Source organism: Scyliorhinus torazame, chromosome 1 (assembly GCF_047496885.1).
Source record: "Scyliorhinus torazame isolate Kashiwa2021f chromosome 1, sScyTor2.1, whole genome shotgun sequence".
Classification (NCBI taxonomy): domain Eukaryota; kingdom Metazoa; phylum Chordata; class Chondrichthyes; order Carcharhiniformes; family Scyliorhinidae; genus Scyliorhinus; species Scyliorhinus torazame.
Window position 1 is genome coordinate 84,534,151 of NC_092707.1, and position 19,130 is coordinate 84,553,280.

The 19,130-nt window shown below is 48.8% G+C and overlaps 1 protein-coding gene across 3 annotated transcripts in view; it reads right to left on the reverse strand.

The window, feature by feature from the left end:
- acads (acyl-CoA dehydrogenase short chain) overlaps nucleotides 1–19,130 on the reverse strand; it is a 252,716-nt gene that overhangs the window by 52,988 nt on the left and 180,598 nt on the right. For 2 of the 3 annotated variants that reach the window (XM_072497349.1, XM_072497343.1), the window contains exon 8: nucleotides 14,185–14,280. The exons of the other annotated variant lie outside the window; for it this stretch is intronic. In XM_072497349.1, coding sequence (XP_072353450.1) covers nucleotides 14,185–14,280 — 96 coding nt within the window. The remainder of the gene's footprint in view (nucleotides 1–14,184; nucleotides 14,281–19,130) is intronic. 3 annotated transcript variants of the gene reach the window in all.

Sequence of the window (19,130 nt, forward strand, 5' to 3'; positions counted from 1 at the left end):
CACACCCGTAGTCTCAGGAACGGAGAATTCCGCCGCATATGTTCCACTACTCCCTGAATGGGGAGGGAACTTACTTTTAAACGAGGTGACTCCAGTCCTGATAAATCTTTGGGAATTTGAGGACCTCCAAACACACTGTCTAAGGAAGCTCATGCCGCAACTGTGTAAGTTCCTGCTTTTTGAATGTTTCAACAATTTTATACAAAAGACTTCAGATGGATGTCTTGTTATTATCTACAGTACATGCTGGTATGTACTGAAAAGCTCTGTACACAAAGAGACCTCTGTGACATTCAATGGCATACTCATGGCTCAGAGACTTTATAGATGTTGCAATGAATTACAATGATGGCTCTGTTGAATTAGAAGTATCAGGAGGAACTCCTATGATTCAGAACAAGAGACAAAGGTTGTGACAGGTTCTAAAGAGAGAACAGGTAGGGACGTGGGCAACTGAAGGCACAGTGTCTCTTTAACTGAAACAAGGGCAGGTGTTGTTGAGTGGTTCGTCGTGCAGCTGCCTCCTGAGCACACAGCTGGGCCTGACAGAGGAACAATTATACAGGGGTAACATGCGTACAGCTGTGTGTTGAATCTGGGCACACAGCCAGAGCAGATGGTTATTCAAAGTTACATCTTTAAAAAAAAAAGCCATGAATTGAAGAGTTACTTAGATCATTTTACATTTGCATGATGGCTGACTTAATGAGTCATGGATCACTGTGTTTGTTCTGCGGCATGCAAACTGTTTTGCCAGAGGCAAGAGAATAATTGTATCCCCTTGGCATCCGATTCTTTAACGGGCCTTGAAAGGCTCTCCCACCCAACAGCTTGGACATCAAGTTTGGCTACCCAAGTTTCGGTGCAGCCCAAATCTGAATTCCTCCAAGTATTCAGATTCCTTCTTAAACATATTTTAGAATGCAACAAATGATCTTACTTTTCCCACTGTAATGCACTGATAAACCATGATACTGGAGTTTACATCAGATCATCTCACTGTGAGCCTATTCACACATAGCTGACAAATATTGGCGTCTTCATTATCAGATTAAATCTGCTGAAGAGAAAATTGGTATTTTTTTTTAAAAATTTAGTCTACCCAATTCATTTTTTTCCAATTAAGGGGAAAACAACTGGAGAGTGGGATAATTAGAGGTAATGTGATTATAAGCTGTGATTATCCTGTTGGACTTTAACCTGGTGTTGTAAGACTTCTCACCAGAATGACAGGGAGTGGGATAGCTTGATCTTGGCTTCGAACAATGTTCGGCACAACATCGAGGGCCGAAGGGCCTGTTCTGTGCTGTACTGTTATATATATATATATTTTAGTGTATTCAATCCACCTACCCTGCACATCTTTGGGTTGTGGGGGCGAAACCCACGCAGACACGGGGGAATGTGCAAACTCCACACGGACAGTGACCCAGAGCCGGGATCGAACCTGGGACCTCGACGCCGTGAGACTGCAGTGCTACCAATGCGCCACCGTGCTGCCCTCGAAAATTGGTATTCTAACCATCAAAATGCAGTTAACATTTTGCTAAGGGGTCTCAAATTTAGAAATCTTTCGACATCTAGGCGGGGATTCTCTGATCCCACGCCGGGTTGGCGAATCGGCAGTGGGGTCGCGAGAATCGTGCCACGCCCTCCGATGCCGGCCCGCTGATTCTCCGCCGCCGATTCTCGGGCGCCTCAACGGGCCGAGTGCCCACTGAGTTTGGCTGAGTCCCACCGCCATGGGTTACGTATGGTCCTACCCGGCGGGACCTTGGAGATCTGGCTGCGGGGGCTGTCCTGGTGGAAGTGCGGGGGGATCTGACTCCATGGTGGCTTGACCCGCGATCGGGGCCTATCGATCGACGGGCAGGCTAGTTCCGTGGGGGCTTATGTTCCACTGCTCAGGGCCCCTGTAGGGCTCCGCCATACTGCCCCGGGGACTGGCGCGGAGACGGGAACCCATGCACATGCGCGGACTCGCGCCGGCTGTGGCACGCTGGCTATCGAGCGCCAGAGCAGCGGACACCACTAGCCCCCTAGGAAGGGGTGAATACCCGGGCCTGGTGGCCCGTTGACGCCGGAGTGGCTCGCGCCGCTTTTGACGCCGGCGTCAGAACATGGCAGCGGGATTGGAGTATCCCGGCCCTAATGTCCGCACAAAGCCAAATAAACTTATATGGCAGGATTCTCCAATCACCACGCTGAAATCACGTCGGCAATCAGCTGGAGAATCCCCGTGGGAATCGGGGGCGAAGCCATTTTTGCGCTGTTTACGCCGAATGGACGGCCTTAGGAGGTCACCTGGGCCCCCCCCCCGATGCTCCGCCCCCCCCCATGGGCCGAGGCCCTGACGGCGTGGGACATGTGTGCTCACACCGTTCGGGGACCTCGCTTCGGGGACTTTGGACTGAGTAACGGCCTCACCACAGTCGGGGTGGAGCCATTACGCTGGCAGGGGGGCCTTCATCGGGGGCTGGGGGGACTGGTGGGGGTTGGTCTGTGTGTAGCGAGGCTGGTTATAGGGGGACAGTTTTTGGCAGGGCTGGGTCCAAGCATGGACAGCACCATGTTGCACGGCGCAGCTGCCGCAGGTCGCCGCCATACGCAACCACAGACCCCAGCCATTCTCCGGCTGTATCCGCAGGTAAAGCCGGGGACTTTATGCTGTGTGGCTGCTAGCCCCCCCCACCGGACGTAGGATCAGTGCGGGGACGCCGCCGACTTTCTGGTCGTAAGACCAGATGGATCCTGCGGACATGGAGCTGGTTTAGCGCAGGGCTAAATAGCTGGCTTTTAAAGCAGACCTAGGCAGGCCAGCAGCACGGTTCAATTCCCGTACCGGCCTCCCCGAACAGGTGCCGGAATGTGGCGACTAGGGGCTTTTCACAGTAACTTCATTTGAAGCCTACTTGGGACAATAAGCGATTTTCATTTCATTTTTTCATTTTCACATAGCCACAGGATCGGAGAATCCAGCCCATTGTCTGTCACACTCAAGCAGTCAATTCCTGCTCCTCATAATTTATAGCTGCCAGTTTATTGAATTGATTTTGGAATTTGGGCTGAAGTCTGTTTGCTTTGCTTTCTTCCCAGTCTATGTAACCACCTCCAGTCCGACAACACCCTGAAATCTCTGCCCTCCTCCAATTTTAGTCTCTTGCTCATCCCAGTTTTTACCATTCTTATCACTGTTTGCCATGTCTTTAGTTGCACCACCCCAAACTTCTCTCTCTTCTTTTAAGCTGCTTCAACTCTATGACCCTCACTGTTCTAACATTGCTTTAAATCTGTTTCGTGAAGCTCTTGTGAAGCACTTGGGACTTTACCACGTTAAAGGAGCTACTTAATCACAAGCAATTATTGTTGTTGTAAGATCCCAAGTAAAAATTATCTTGAAAATGCATAACTAGTTTACCTGAGATAACAATAATAATGATCTTTATTGTCACAAATAGGCTTACATTAACATGGCAATGAAGTTACTGTGAAAAGCCCCTAGTCGCCACATTCCGGCGCCTGTTCGAGTACACGGAGGGAGAATTCAGAATGTCCAATTCACCTAACAGCGCGTCTTTCGGGACTCGTGGGAGGAAACCGGAGCACCCGGAGGAAACCGACGCAGACACAGGGAGAATAGAACATAGAACATAGAACAATACAGCGCAGTACAGGCCCTTCGGCCCACGATGTTGCACCGAAACAAAAGCCATCTACCTACACTATGCCATTATCATCCATATGTTTATCCAATAAACTTTTAAATGCCCTCAATGTTGGCGAGTTCACTACTGTAGCAGGTAGGGCATTCCACGGCCTCACTACTCTTTGCGTAAAGAACCTACCTCTGACCTCTGTCCTATATCTATTACCCCTCAGTTTAAAGTTATGTCCCCTCGTGCCAGCCATATCCATCCGCGGGAGAAGGCTCTCACTGTCCACCCTATCCAACCCCCTGATCATTTTGTATGCCTCTATTAAGTCTCCTCTTAACCTTCTTCTCTCCAACGAAAACAACCTCAAGTCCATCAGCCTTTCCTCATAAGATTTTCCCTCCATACCAGGCAACATCCTGGTAAATCTCCTCTGCACCCGCTCCAAAGCCTCCACGTCCTTCCTATAATGCGGTGACCAGAACTGTACGCAATACTCCAAATGCGGCCGTACCAGAGTTCTGTACAGCTGCAACATGACCTCCCGACTCCGGAACTCAATCCCTCTACCAATAAGGGCCAACACTCCATAGGCCTTCTTCACAACCCTATCAACCTGGGTGGCAACTTTCAGGGATCTATGTACATGGACACCTAGATCCCTCTGCTCATCCACACTTTCAAGAACTTTACCATTAGCCAAATATTCCGCATTCCTGTTATTCCTTCCAAAGTGAATCACCTCACACTTCTCTACATTAAACTCCATTTGCCACCTCTCAGCCCAGCTCTGCAGCTTATCTATATCCCTCTGTAACCTGCTACTTCCTTCCACACTATCGACAACACCACCGACTTTAGTATCGTCTGCAAATTTACTCACCCACCCTTCTGCGCCTTCCTCTAGGTCATTGATAAAAATGACAAACAGCAACGGCCCCAGAACAGATCCTTGTGGTACTCCACTTGTGACTGTACTCCATTCTGAACATTTCCCATCAACCACCACCCTCTGTCTTCTTTCAGCTAGCCAATTTCTGATCCACATCTCTAAATCACCCTCAATCCCCAGCCTCCGTATTTTTTGCAATAGCCTACCGTGGGGAACCTTATCAAACGCTTTGCTGAAAACCATATACACCACATCAACTGCTCTACCCTCGTCTACCTGTTCAGTCACCTTCTCAAAGAACTCAATAAGGTTTGTGAGGCATGACCTACCCTTCACAAAGCCATGCTGACTATCCCTGATCATATTATTCCTATCTAGATGATTATAAATCTTGTCTCTTATAATCCCCTCCAAGACTTTACCCACTAGACATGAGGCTCACCGGTCTATAGTTGCCGGGGTTGTCTCTGCTCCCCTTTTTGAACAAAGGGACCACATTTGCTGTCCTCCAGTCCTCTGGCACTATTCCTGTAGCCAATGATGACATAAAAATCAAAGCCAAAGGTCCAGCAATCTCTTCCCTGGCCTCCCAGAGAATCCTAGGATAAATCCCATCAGGTCCCGGGGACTTATCTATTTTCAGCCTGTCCAGAATTGACAACACCTCTTCCCTACGTACCTAGACTCTGCACAAACAGTGACCGAAGCCAGCAATCGAACCTGGGACCCTGGCGCTGTGAAGCAACACTGCTACCCACTGTGCTACCATGCAACATCAGATTGGCACCAAGTGAAATACTTTATTTGGGATGACATTTATTGACAATGGTTGTAATATGTGGGAAAGGGGATATAAACATTCTGTTCCTCACATCCTTCATTTTGTCAAATCCAGAAAAGGCCCCAATCGCACCTTGAATGAAATATTTCACATTTTGTCAAACTATACCTATCTCTCTAACGCTGTGGTATCCGAATTACAGCTAAACACATACACACTTCACTGATGCATCCAATTATTTGCCTTGAAATTACAGCCTTTAATATTGGAAAGACTAACCTACTTTCAAATAGAAAGTTCTTATCTGAAATGTGTCAGCTGAAAGAGAAATAAGCTGTCTCTGCCAGCAATGTGCGAACAGTAATGGAATTTGCAGTAACAGCTTTCTTCCAATCTTGTTTTGCCATGTAACAACTTTCCAATTGATGGTTCATTTCCTTTCTAGCATTGAGCATTCTGTTATTATTTGTGAGCAGAGATTAGCAGCAATTCCATACATGAAATTCAGATTTTCCATTTTGCCACACTGCTTAAAAAATATTTTTTCTGTGTACTATATAATTGTGGCTGCGGTTCTGCGGAATGCAGCATTGCAGCTTCGAAGATTGTTATTTCAGAAATTATAAATTACATTTATGTTTCAAGATAGTCTCCCAGTTCTCGAAATGGCAGTAATAACACTGTTTATGTATAAATGGTACTCCAGGCATTATTTATTGATTGTGACTGAGAACTTTGAGCTAAGAAAATGCATCATGCACTTGATTGATGGTCTTGTTTCATATTACGAATGTCCTTAACTCTCTCATCTCCTTTCCTGCTGGAACAGGCATCCCTCCACACCACAAGTAACCACATTTCCCGTATAAAGGAAGCAACGTATCCCACCACTCAGAGGACCATAGTAAAGCTCTATTTCTGCCCCCATCGAAAATCAATATATAAGCAACTTAAAACAGAGATCAGGAGTAGGACTCCAGTAAATTGAATCATCGAATGGTTAAAACACAGAAGAAAGCCATTCGGCCCATCGTTTCTGTGTTGGCTCTCTGTGGGGACAACTTAACTAGACCCCCTTCTTCCCTGTAGCTCTGCAAATATTTCAGATAATTAACTAATTCCCCTTTGAAAGTCAGGATTGAATCTGCCTCCACCATGCTCTCAGGCAGTGCATTCCTGATCCTATCGACTCGCTGCAAAAATATGTTTTTCCTCACGTAACTTCTGGTTCTTTTGCCAGTCACTTAAGATCAGTGAACGACTCTTCCACCAATGTGAACAGATTCTCCATATCTACTCTGTCCTGAAAGGAGGAGAGTATCAGAGCAGATGTTGACATCCTCAACCCTGGTATCATTTCATTCACTGCTCCAGCTGAGGCCTAACTAACGACTTGTAAAGATTTGCATGTTTTTTTGTTCCAGCATCTCAAACTCTCATTTATAAAGCCAAGTATCCCATACAATTTCTTAAATGCTTCACTGATTTGCATTAACAGCTTCAAAGATTTATGACTATTCGCTCCAGATCCCTCTGCTCTTGCAACCCCTCAAATAATATTATTCACATTGTACTGTCGCTTTGTGTTGTCACTCCCAAACTGCAACATCTCATACATCCACAACCAATTGCACCTGCCATACATTTGTTTGTTTAACTAGACTGTCCATGACCATCTGAAGTTAGCTACTACACTGCTCGCTTCTTACTACATTACCATATTTTGCATTATCTGCAAACTTTGAAATTATACTCACTCTGCCCATGCCCACGTCACTTATATAACAAGAAATGGCCCTCATAAACTGAATGCTAAGGAATCCCACAGCACACTTTCCCCGCACCTGAAGAATAGCTGTTGACCACTACTCTATGACTCTCATCCTTTAGCCTAATACATACTGAGGTTAACACTGTTCTTTTAACACTATGTGCTTCTATTTTCCAAATAAGCATGCTATCTGGTACTTTATGAAAACCTTTACAGCATACATATATACATCTATTGCACTACCTTCATCAACAGTCTCTGTTACTTCATCAAATCGGGTTCGTCAGACATAATTTTCCTTGATTTTCCAAGTAAGAATTACCTTTGACTTGACAATAGTATTTGGTACTTATCTCACCACTGACATTAGACAATTGCCTACAGTTACTAGGTTTATTCCTCGCCCTATTTTTCAACAGGGATGTGTGGTAAACCACTGAACATACATTACATGTATTATGGTACACTGCCATTGTACTCCAGTTATTATGGTAAATCCCGGCCTGCTGGCTCCACCCAGCAGGCTCTGTATAAAAGTGTACGCTCTCCTGCACTGCCCCCATTCTTGGAGGCTTTACATCTAGCACAATAAAGCCACAATAGTTCACCATTCGTCGCGTGGTCATTGATGGTACATCAATTTATTGTGCTAGAATTCTGAAGATGAACGTTTTACTCAAGCCTGATCGCCTGGAGCTGAACCCACACGCAGCTGACGCCACAGCGACTTTCGAGCGCTGGCTAGCCGGGGGAGTCTCAGGACGATTTCCTGCGTGCCTTGCGGCTACTTGGCAGAAACTGTAGTTGCCAGGCGGTGTCGGCGGTCCAACACACAGAGCTGCTGATCAGGGACGCCTATGTCATGGGCATTAAGTCCAACTACATCCGCCAGCGTTTATTAGAAGGGGGTACACTTGGCCTCACAGAGACAGTACAGCTCGCGAACTCCTTTCGAAGTGGCCTCCCGCAACCTGGAGTCCTACACCCCCGACCCCGCATCACCCTCGTGGGCGTCATGGGCCCCACCATCATCTGATGCGGGTGCACCACACGCCTGTACCGCGCGGCAGCCAGCTAACTCCAGAGGCCCCAAATGCTACTTTTGTGGCCAGAACAAACACCCCAGACAACGCTGCCCAGCACGGAGCGTGACCTGCAACGGGTGTGGCAAGAAGGGCCTCTTCGCCACCGTTTGCCAGGCCCGATCAGCCGCTGACGTTTCTAGGCCCAGCATCGCTATCGCAACATCCCCCATGTGCAATCCAGGGGCGCCGCCATCTTCACCGCTGCCTGCCACGTGCGGCCGGTGAGCGCCGCCATCTTGGATGTCGACCGCCATGTGCGCCCCGTGGGCGCCGTCATCTTTGCCGCAATCTTGAAACGCACCTGGCCGTACGCTGGCCACCGATACCTCCGCCACCGGCGACCAGCCCTCCCACCACTTTCCGCAGCTCGCCTCCATCACCCTCGACCAGTCTCGGCCTCGCAACCTCGCGACCGTTACAACGACCGTACGGATCAACGGGCACGAGACGACCTGCCTCTTCGATTCCAGGAGCACGGAGAGTTTCATACACCCAGCTATGGTAAGGCGCTGCTCCCTCCCGGTTCTCCCCGTGACCCAGAAAATCTCCCTGGCTTCTGGATCCCATTCCGTACAGATCCTGGGGTACCGCGTCGCGACCCTCTCGGTACAGGGCATAGAGTACAGTAACCTCAGACTCTATGTCCTTCCCCAACTCTGCGCTGCCCTGTTACTGGGTCAGGATTTCCAGTGCCACCTCCAGAGCCTCACCCTAAAGTTCAGCGGACCCCTGCCCCCCCTCACCGTCTGTGGCCTCACGACCCTTAAGGTCGATCCACCCTCGCTCTTCGCGAATCTCACCCCGGACTGTAAACCCGTCGCCACGAGGAGCAGTGCCCAGGACAGGACCTTTATCAGGTCGGAGGTCCAACGACTTCTGCGGGAGGGGGTCATTGAGGCCAGAAACAGCCCCTGGAGAGCTCAAGTGGTGGTCGTTAAAACTGGGGAGAAGCACCGGATGGTCATCGACTGCAGTCAGACAATCACCGGTACACGCAGCTCGATGCTTACCCCCTTCCCCGCATATCTGACATGGTCAACCAGATTGCGCAGTATCGAGTCTTCTCCACCATTGACTTGAAATCCGTGTACCACCAGCTCCCCATCCGCCCGGAGGACCGCCAATATACTGCAGTCGAAGCAGATGGCCGCCTCTACCATTTCCTTAGGGTTCCCTTCGGCGTCACCAATGGGGTCTCGGTCTTCCAGCGAGAGATGGACCGAATGGTTGACCAGTACGTGCTGCGGGCCACGTTCCCGTATCTGGATAACGTCACCATCTGCGGCCACGACCAGCAGGACCACGACGTGAATCACCAGAAAATTCCTCCACACCGCTAAACTCCTTAACCTTACCTACAATAAGGAGAAATGCTTTTTCCGCACAGCCTGCCTAGCCATCCTTGGCTACGTTGTGGAAAATGGAGTCCTAGGGGCCGACCCCGACCGCATGCGCCCCCTCCTGGAACACCCCCTCCCTCACTGTCCCAAGGCTCTGAAGCGGTGCCTGGGATTCTTCTCATATTATGCCCAGTGGGTCCCTAATTATGCGGACAAGGCCCGCCCACTCATCAAGTCCACCATTTTCCCCCTGACGGCTGAGGCCCGCCGGGCCTTCAACCACATCAAGGTTGCAGAGATTCACCAGGATGTGGTCTGGGCTGGAGAGTGTTAGTTCTGAAGAGGGATTGGATAGGCTGGGGTTGTTTTTCTTGGAGCAGAAGAGACAGAGGGGGAACATGAATGAGATGTATAAAATTATGAGGGGCATAGAGTAGGCAGGAAGAAACTTTTCCCTTTGGTGAGGGATCAATGACCAGGGGGAATATTTTTTTTTAATTAATTTATGGGATGTGGGCGTCACTGGTTAGACCATCAGATGGTGGTGGTGAGTTGTTTTCTTGAACCACTGCAGTCCTTGAGGTGTAGGTACAACCACTGTGCTGTTAGAGAGTGAATTCCAGGATGTTGCCCCAGCGAAAAAGCAACGGCGATATATTTCCAAGTCAGGGTGGTGAGTGGCTTGGACGGGAACTTCCAGGTGGTGGGGTTCCCAGGTATCTGCTGCTCTTGTCCTTCTAGATGGTGGTGGTTGTGGGTTTGGAAGGTGCTGTGTAAAGAACCTTGGTGAGTTAATGCGGTGCATCTTGTAGATGGTAAACAAGGTTGCCACTGTTCGTTGGTGGTAGAAGGTTTGAATGTTTGTGGAAGGAGGAGCAATCAAACAGGCTGCTTTGTCCTGGATGGCGTCAAGCATCTTGAGTGTTGTTGGAGCTGCACTCATCCAGGCAAGTGGAGAGTATTCCATTACATGCCTGACTTGTGCCTTGTAGATGGTGGACAAGCTTTGGGGGGTCAGGAGGTGAGTTACTCGTTGTAGGATTCCTAGTCTTTGATCTGCCCTGGTAGCCACAGTATTAATATGGCTAGTCCAGTTTAGTTTCTGATCAATGGTAATTCACAAGATGTTGATAGTGGGGGATTCAGCGATGATAATGCCATTGAATGTCAAGGAGCGGTGGTTAGATCCCCTCTTGGAGGAAAAGGCCATTGCCTGGCACTTGTGTGGCACAAATGTAACTTGCCACTTGTCAGCCCAAGCCTCGATGTTGTCCAGGTCTGAAGATAGTTGGGCCAAGGACACTACCCTGAGGAACTCCTGCAGTGATGTCCTGGAGTTGAGATGATTGGCCTCCAACCACCACAACTATTTTCCTTTGTGCAAGGTATGACTCCAGCCAGCGGAGAGTTTCCCCCCTGATTCCCATTGACTCCAGTTTAGCTTGGGATTGTTGATGCCTCACTCGTGCAATTGCTGCCTTGATGTCAAGGGCAGTAACTCTCACCTCACCTCTGGCATTCAGCTCTTTTGTCCATGTTTGAACCAAGGCTACAATGAGGTCAGGAGCTGAGTGACCCTAGAGGAATCCAAACTGAGCATCCGTGAGCAGATAATTGCGAAGTAAATTCCGCTTGATAGCACTGTTGATGACTCCTTCCATCACTTTGCTGATGATGAAGAGTAGACTGATAGGACGGTAATTGGCTGGGTTGGATTTGTCCTGTTTCTTGTGTACAGGACATACCTGAGCAATTTTCCACATTGCTGGGTAGCTGCCGGTGTTGTAGCTGTACTGGAACAGCTTGGCTCGAGGGTGCAGCAAGTTCTGGAGCACAAGTCTTCAGTACTATTGCCAGAATATTGTCAGGGCTCATAGCCTTTGCAGTATCCAGTGCCTTCAGCCGTTTTGTGATATATCGCGTGGAGTGAATTGTATTGGCTGAAGACTGAAATCTGCGATGCGGTGGACCTCCGGAGGAGACCGAGATGGATCATCCACTCGGCACTTCTGGCTGAAGATTGTTGCGAATGTCTCAGCCTTGGCTTTTGCACATATGTGGTGGGCTCCTCCATCATTGAGGATGGGGATATTTGTGGAGTCTCCCACTCTAGTGAGTTGTTTAATTGTCCACCACCATTCACAGTTGGATGTGGCAGGACTACAGAGCTTAGATCTGATGCATTTGTTGTGGAATCGCTTACCTCTGTCTATTACTTGCTGCTTATGCTGTTTTTTTTTTTTTTTAAAAATTTTATTAAAGGTTTTCATAAAATATCAATAACAAAATGAGAAAGAAAAAAGAACCCAACAGGGTTAAGTACAAAACACAATCTAAAAAAGCAACCCCCCAAACCCCTCCCCCCCTGTACATAAATAATAAATTAACATTAACACCCTGACTTAACACAACAGGTGTATACACCCCCTCAGACCCTCCAGTGTAAATAACAAAAACAAAAATAAAGTAAACCCCCCCCCCCCCCCCACCCGAGCTGCTGCTGCCATTGACCAATGTCTATCGTTCTGCCAGAAAGTCTAAGAACGGTTGCCACCGCCTAAAGAACCCTTGTACCGACCCTCTCAAGGTGAATTTCACCCTCTCCAATTTAATGAACCCTGCCATATCGCTGATCCAGGATTCCACGCTTGGGGGCCTCGCATCTTTCCACTGAAGGAGAATCCTTCGCTGGGATACCAGGGACGCAAAGGCCAGAATTCCGGCCTCTTTCGCCTCCTGCACTCCCGGCTCCTCTGCCACCCCAAATATTGCGAGCCCCCAGCCCGGTCTGACCCTGGATCCTACCACCCTTGACACCGTCCTCGCTACGCCCTTCCAAAATTCCTCCAGCGCTGGGCATGCCCAGAACATATGGGTGTGATTTGCTGGGCTCCCTGAGTACCTAACACACCTGTCCTCACCCCCAAAGAACCGGCTCATCCTTGTCCCGGTCATGTGTGCCCTGTGCAGCACCTTAAACTGTATGAGGCTGAGCCTCGCGCACAAAGAGGAAGAATTCACCCTCCCTAGGGCATCTGCCCACGTCCCCTCTTGGATCTCCTCTCCCAACTCCTCCTCCCACTTACCTTTCAACTCCACCACCGAGGCCTCCTCCTCCTCCTGCATCACTTGGTAAGTTTCCGAGATCTTCCCCACTCCCACCCACCCCCCCGAGAGCACCCTGTCCTGTACTGTATGTGGCAGTAGCCGTGGGAATTCCACCACCTGCCGTCTGGCAAACGCCCTTACCTGTAAGTACCTGAAGGTGTTCCTGCTTATGCTGTTTGGCACACAAGTAATCCTAGTTGTAACTTCACCAGGTCGACACCTCACTTTTTCGGTATGCCTGATGTTGCTCCTGGTATGCTGTCCTGCACTCTTTATTGAACTAGGTTTGATCCCCTGGCTTGGTGGTAATGGTAGAGTGGGGGATATGCTGGGCCATGAGGTTGCAGATTGTGTTTGAACACAATTCTGCTGCTGCCAATGGCCCACAGCGCCTCATGGATGCCCAGTTGTGAGTTGCTGGATCTGTTTGAAGTCTATCCCATTTAGCACGGTGGTACTGCCACACAACACGTTGGAGGGGATCCTCAATGTGAAGACGGGGCTTTGTCTCCACAAGGACTGTGCGGTGGTCACTTCTACTGATACTGTCATGGACAGATGCATCTGCAGCAGGCAGATTGGGGAGGATGAGGTCAAGTATGCTTTTCTCTCTTGTTGATTCCCTCACCACCTGCTGCAGTCCCAGTGTAGGTTTAAGGTAAGGGGTAGGAGGTTTAGAGGAGATGTGAGGAAAACATTTTTCACCCAGAGGGTGGTGGGAGTTTGGAATTTGCTGCCTGATCGGGTGGTGGAGACAGAGACCTTATAATATTTCAGAAGCATTTAGATATGTACTTGTTATCCGAGGGCATACAAGGCCAAGCGCTGACAAATGGGATTAGAATGGCTAGGTGGATGTTTTCGACTGGCGCAGATGCAATGGGGCAAAGGGCTCTTTCTGTGCTGTATAATTATATGATTCTAAGACTTTAAATGAACCTCACCCAACATCTTTGATAATATAATTAGCACTTTTAATATTATAAGGGTGGCACAGTGGTTAGCACTGCTGCCTCACTGCCCCGTGTCACTGTGCGTGTGCAGGTTGCACATTCCCCCCATGTTTGCGTGGGTCTCACCCCCACAACCCAAAGATGTGAAGGGAGATGGATTGGCCAAGCTAAATTGCCCCTTTAATCGGAATTTAAAAAAAAAATTAATATTATAAGTGGATTAAATATAAGCTTTTATATAGTAACTTCCTTTGCTGTGGACTAATATTTTACCTCAGAGAACAGGTATATATGCATTGGATCCTGCAAGACATTTGATACATAATGCTAGGAATGAAATGGTTTCTACCCCCTTTCTTCAACTGCCAAGATTGACTTAATGTTTAAGACGTTTCCAAAGGAATAATTGACTTGGGGCTCAGAACTGCAACAGTAGACCCAAGGAAATGATCCATTCACGGTATTTAACAACATTTCTGTCCTCACATTTTACAAGAGTGCAGCAGTGAAAATGGACAGGGTTGTACCTAAAAGAGAAACCAATTTCAAACAACAAAGCTGTATCATGATATATATGAAAGGCTCTATACCCTTGTATTACCTTTACGTATGATTTTCCATTATCCTTCAGCATGGCTGCTCTCCAGGTTAACAAGCGAGCACTCTCTAGTGCTAGGCCCATATCAGCAAGTTTGAACTACAAACAAACAAAACTCATGTTACTGGCACCAATTCTGTCACCAATTATTCTTTTGTTCAAACCAAGGTGTGTACATTGTAGTTTGGCTTGGCACCTTTCGCAGTAGAATGCTGGAAAGGGCTCAAAGTGGTAAACACCATTTAGATTAATTACAAGCTATTGCCTGGGTCAACAAATGAAATGGCTCACAGATAGGGGAATTCTGAATGTAGTATTATAGTTGTATGATGCTGCATAGAGGAGTGCATTTGGATTATTGTGTACATTACATTGGTAGAGCTATCCAATTAGTCCTACTCACTGCTCTTTCCCCATAGCCTGTAACGTCTTTCCACTTCAGGTATGAATACCCTTTGAAAGTTACTACTGAATTTGCTTCTCCCGTCCCTTCAGGCAGTGCAGTCCAAATCATAACTCACTGTCTGCACAAAAGGTTTCCTCACATCACCTCTTGTTCCTTTGCCTATCACCTTAAATCTGTTCCTCTGGTTACCGACCCGTTTGCCACTGGAGACAGTTTTTCTTTACTGACTCTGTCAAAGCCATTTATGACTTTGAACACCTCTAGCCGTTAGGCCACAAGATGTAGGTGCAAGTAGGCCAATCGGCCAATCACGTCCGCTGTGTCATTCAATAAGATCATGGCTGATGCGATTTAATCCTCAACTCCACTTTCCAGCCTTATCCCCATAACCCTTTTTTTTTTTGTTTATAAATTTAGAGTACTCAATTGTTTTTTTATAATTAAGGGGTCATTTATTCTGGCCAATCCACCTACCCTGGCCATGCTAAATAGCACCTTAATTGGAAATGTTTTTAAAAATTAAATGGTCGACCGCTTACTCTTTGATTATGCCTTCAGACACTAGACTCTCCCACAAGAGGAAAAAACCTCTCAGCATCTACCCTGTCAAGCCCTCTGAGAATCCTATATATCGCAACAAAGTCAACTCTCATTCTTTTTTTTTAAACTAAATTTAGAGTACACAATTCATTTTTTCCAATTAAGGGGCAATTTAGTGTGGCCAATCCACCTACCTGCTCATCTTTGGGTTGTGGGGGCGAAACCCACGCAGACACGGGGAGAATGTGCAAACTCGACACGGACTGTGACCCAGAGCTGGGATCGAACCTGGGACCTCGGTGCCGTGAGGCAGCAGTGCTAACCACTACGCACCATACTGCCCTTATTCACATTCTTCTAAACGTCAAAGAGTACAGGCCCAACCTACTTAATCTCTCCTCATAACAAAATCCCTGCATACCCGGGATCAACCCAGTGAACCTTCTCTGGACTGCTTCCAATCAAATCATCTTGTATCCTTCTCAGGAGAACAACCCCAACTTCTCCAGTCTCTCATCTGCAAGTGAATCTTTCCTGTATCCTTTCTAAGGCCTGGATATGTTTCCAACAATTAAACAAGTTGGGTGTGATCTACCGGCTACGCTGCGCTCATTGGGGTGGGATCACTTTTCAACAAATTTGCACACTATGCAATCCCATGATCTACCCAAGGCATGGGTCCTCACGCCCTCACCTTGGGTAAGCGCCGATCTGTGCTGGTCTCCACAAATGGGGACCAGATATCACGGCATGCATGGGGGTATCACAGGAGTTCTGAGGCCTACAGAAGCTTGCCCTCAACTCACTGTAAGGGGGCCCAGGGGCACCCTATACTGAGTTTGGGCTTGGGGAGGGGTTTTGGGGTTTATGGAGAGGGCCCGAAGTGGCGTCCCGATCTCCCACTGCACTGAGGAGATCGGGCGAGCGGAGCTCCTCAGTGCAGAAAGTGGGGCTCAGTGCAGCATTGTAGGCGCATTCCCCACTGAGGCTCTGTATCTAACCGGAGTCACGCTCGATATCGTTGTGTATCTCGGCAGTGCCACCTGGGTGCCAGCCTGGCACTTCCAAGGTGCCCAGGTGGCACTGCCAGCTGGCAGGGGTATTGCCAGGGTGCCAGGCTTGCGCTGCGAAGGTGCCAAGCTGACATTTTTGAGCAGTGGTAATGGGGCCGGGAGGTGCCCTGCGCAGGCGTGGGGAGGGGGTTCGGTGTGGCCCGGGAACCCCCTTATAGAGAGATGGGGGTTGGGGGGGGTGAGATGGGCATTGGGGGGTGGTTTGGGGGTCACGTAGAGGGCCCATTTTGAACACTCAGCCAATACATCAGTGCCACCCTCCCCAACAGCACTGGACACACCCATACCCACTATTACAGCCTCGGAGGTAAGAGCTGCCTTCTTGAAAGTGAACCCGCGGAAAACGGGCTTCGACGGAGTCCCTGGGTGAGCACTCAAAGCCTGCGCAGACCAGCTGCCGAGTGTATTCGCAGACATCTTCAACACCTCACACCTCCGCTCCGAGGTCCCTACCTCCTTCAAGAAGACAACCATAATATCAATACCAAAGAAGACAAGATAGCCTGCCTCAACGTCTACCGACCAGTGGCCCTGACATCTGTTATCATGAAATGCTTCGAGCGGCTGGTCATGAGACGGATCAACGCCAGCCCCCCAGGCGGTCTCAATCCATTGCAGTTCGCCTATCACCGCAACCAGACTACAGCAGATGCTATCTCCCTGGCTCTTCAATCAACACTCAAACACCTCAACAACAAGGACACCTACGTGAGACTACTGTTCAAAGACTACAGATCCGCCTTCAACACCATTATTCCAATGAGACTTATAACCAAACTCCCCCCCCCCCCCCACCCCCGTCTACAATGGCTCCGAAGTGGAGATGGTCGATAGCTTCAAGTTCCTGGAGGTCACCATCACCAACAGTCTGTCCTGGTCCATTCACGTTGATGCAACAGTCAGGAAAGCCCAACAACGTCTCTACTTCCTACGGAAGCTAAAGAAATTCAGCATGTCTGCATCGACTCTCACAAACTTCTACAGATGTGCGATAGAGAGCATCCTATCCAGCTGTATTACAGCTTGGCATGGTAACTGCTCGGCCCAAGATCGCAAGAAACTCCAGAGTGTGGTGAACTCAGCCCAAGCTTGCCACCCTAACTTTGATTCTGTCTACACCTCCCGCTGCCTCAGGAAGGTAGACAGCGTTATCAAAGACCTTCCACCCAGAATTTGCCTTCTTCCAGACCCTTCCATCAGGCAGAAGGTACAGAAGTCTGAAGACCCGCACATCCAGACATAGGATCAGCTTCTTCCCCACAGCTACTAGACTCTTCAATGACTCCCCCTCGGACTGATTTGGTCCCTGAAAGAACACTATTCATGATGCCCTATGCTGCTCTTGCTCATGTATTTGCTTTGTTTGGCCCTCGCTCTGCACTGTAACCAATCACTGTTGTCAATGTACTATTTGTCACTGTACTCTGTCGATTATTCTTTTTTGTCTACTATGTACGTATTGTGTACGCTCCCTTGGCCGCAGAAAAATACTTTTCACTGCACTTCGGTACATGTGACAATAAATCAAACCATTCCTTTTGTACTCATTGCCTCTATGATTAAAGGCACAAAGCCCTTATGTATTATATATTTGTTGTTAGGCGCAACGGGAAAAAGAAGTAGCAGTGCAAGTTAATACTTTAGTATACTTATTCAGAAGTAGTTGTACTTCCTCAATCACAATCTCCCAAATAATGCTGGAAAGACAACGTGAAGAGGAAACTCTGCTTTTTGACCGTTAACTTCCACATTCACGACTTCCGGGTGCGGCGATGACCAGCTAATTCGCACGTTTCGGCAGCTCCCGGTGGAACGGACTTTTGGGCTCTTAATAGGAGCCCCAACGGCAATTTTAACGGCTAAAAACACTGTGCGGTAAACCAGAAGGGAATTCCCCCTGGACACAGATGGAAAAAGGAGGAAGGTGGCCGGATTGCGGAGGATCCTCTAGAGCAGCGGCAAGGAAAACAAGCACAAAGCAAGATGGCATCGGAAGGTGACCCGTCTAGTATGGGGCCCTGACCAACAAGAGTTCCTGCGGCGCTGTGTGGAAGAACTTAAAAAGGAGATGAAGAAGGAGCTGCTGGCCCCAATATTACAGGCGATTGAAGGGCTAAAGGAGGAACAAAAGACCCAGGAGCAGGAGCTTCGGGTCGTGAAGGCAAAGGCCGCTGATAATGAAGACGAAATACAGGGCCTGGTGGTGAAGACAGAGATGCACGAGGCACAACACAAAAGGTGTGTGGAAAGGCTGGAGGTGTTGGAGAATAATGCGAGGAAGAAGAATTTAAGGATTCTTGGTCTTCCCGAAGGTGCGGAGGGGGCGGACGTCGGGGCATATGTGAGCACGATGCTTCACTCGTTAATGAGATCGGGGGCCCCGACGGGCCCATTGGAGGTGGAGGGAGCTTATCGAGTTATGACGCGAAGACCGAGGGCTGGAGAAATACCTCGAGCCATAGTGGTGAGATTTCTCCGGTATAATGACAGAGAGATGGTCCTCAGATGGGCGAAGAAAACTCGGAACAGTAGGTGGGAGAACGCGGTGATCCGCGTATATCAAGATTGGAGTGCGGAGGTGGCGAGAAGGAGGGCGAGTTTCAATCGGGCCAGGGCGGTGCTTCACAAAAGGAAGGTCAAATTTGGAATGCTGCAACCGGCAAGACTGTGGGTCACACACCAAGGGAAGCACCACTACTTTGAGACGGCAGAAGAGGCGTGGACATTTATTGTGGAGCAGCTGGAATAGGCGGGCCAGAAAAAGAACGTTGGGGACAAAGTGGTGGTGTGATTACGTGGGGTGAAGGGGGGGGGGAAAAAGGGGGAAGGGATGATTTCTCAAGTTGTTAATCTTGCGACCCTGTAACTTTTCTCTCTTCCCCATGTTGTGGGGGACGGGGGGGGAAGGATGCCCTCCGCCTGTCCCCCTC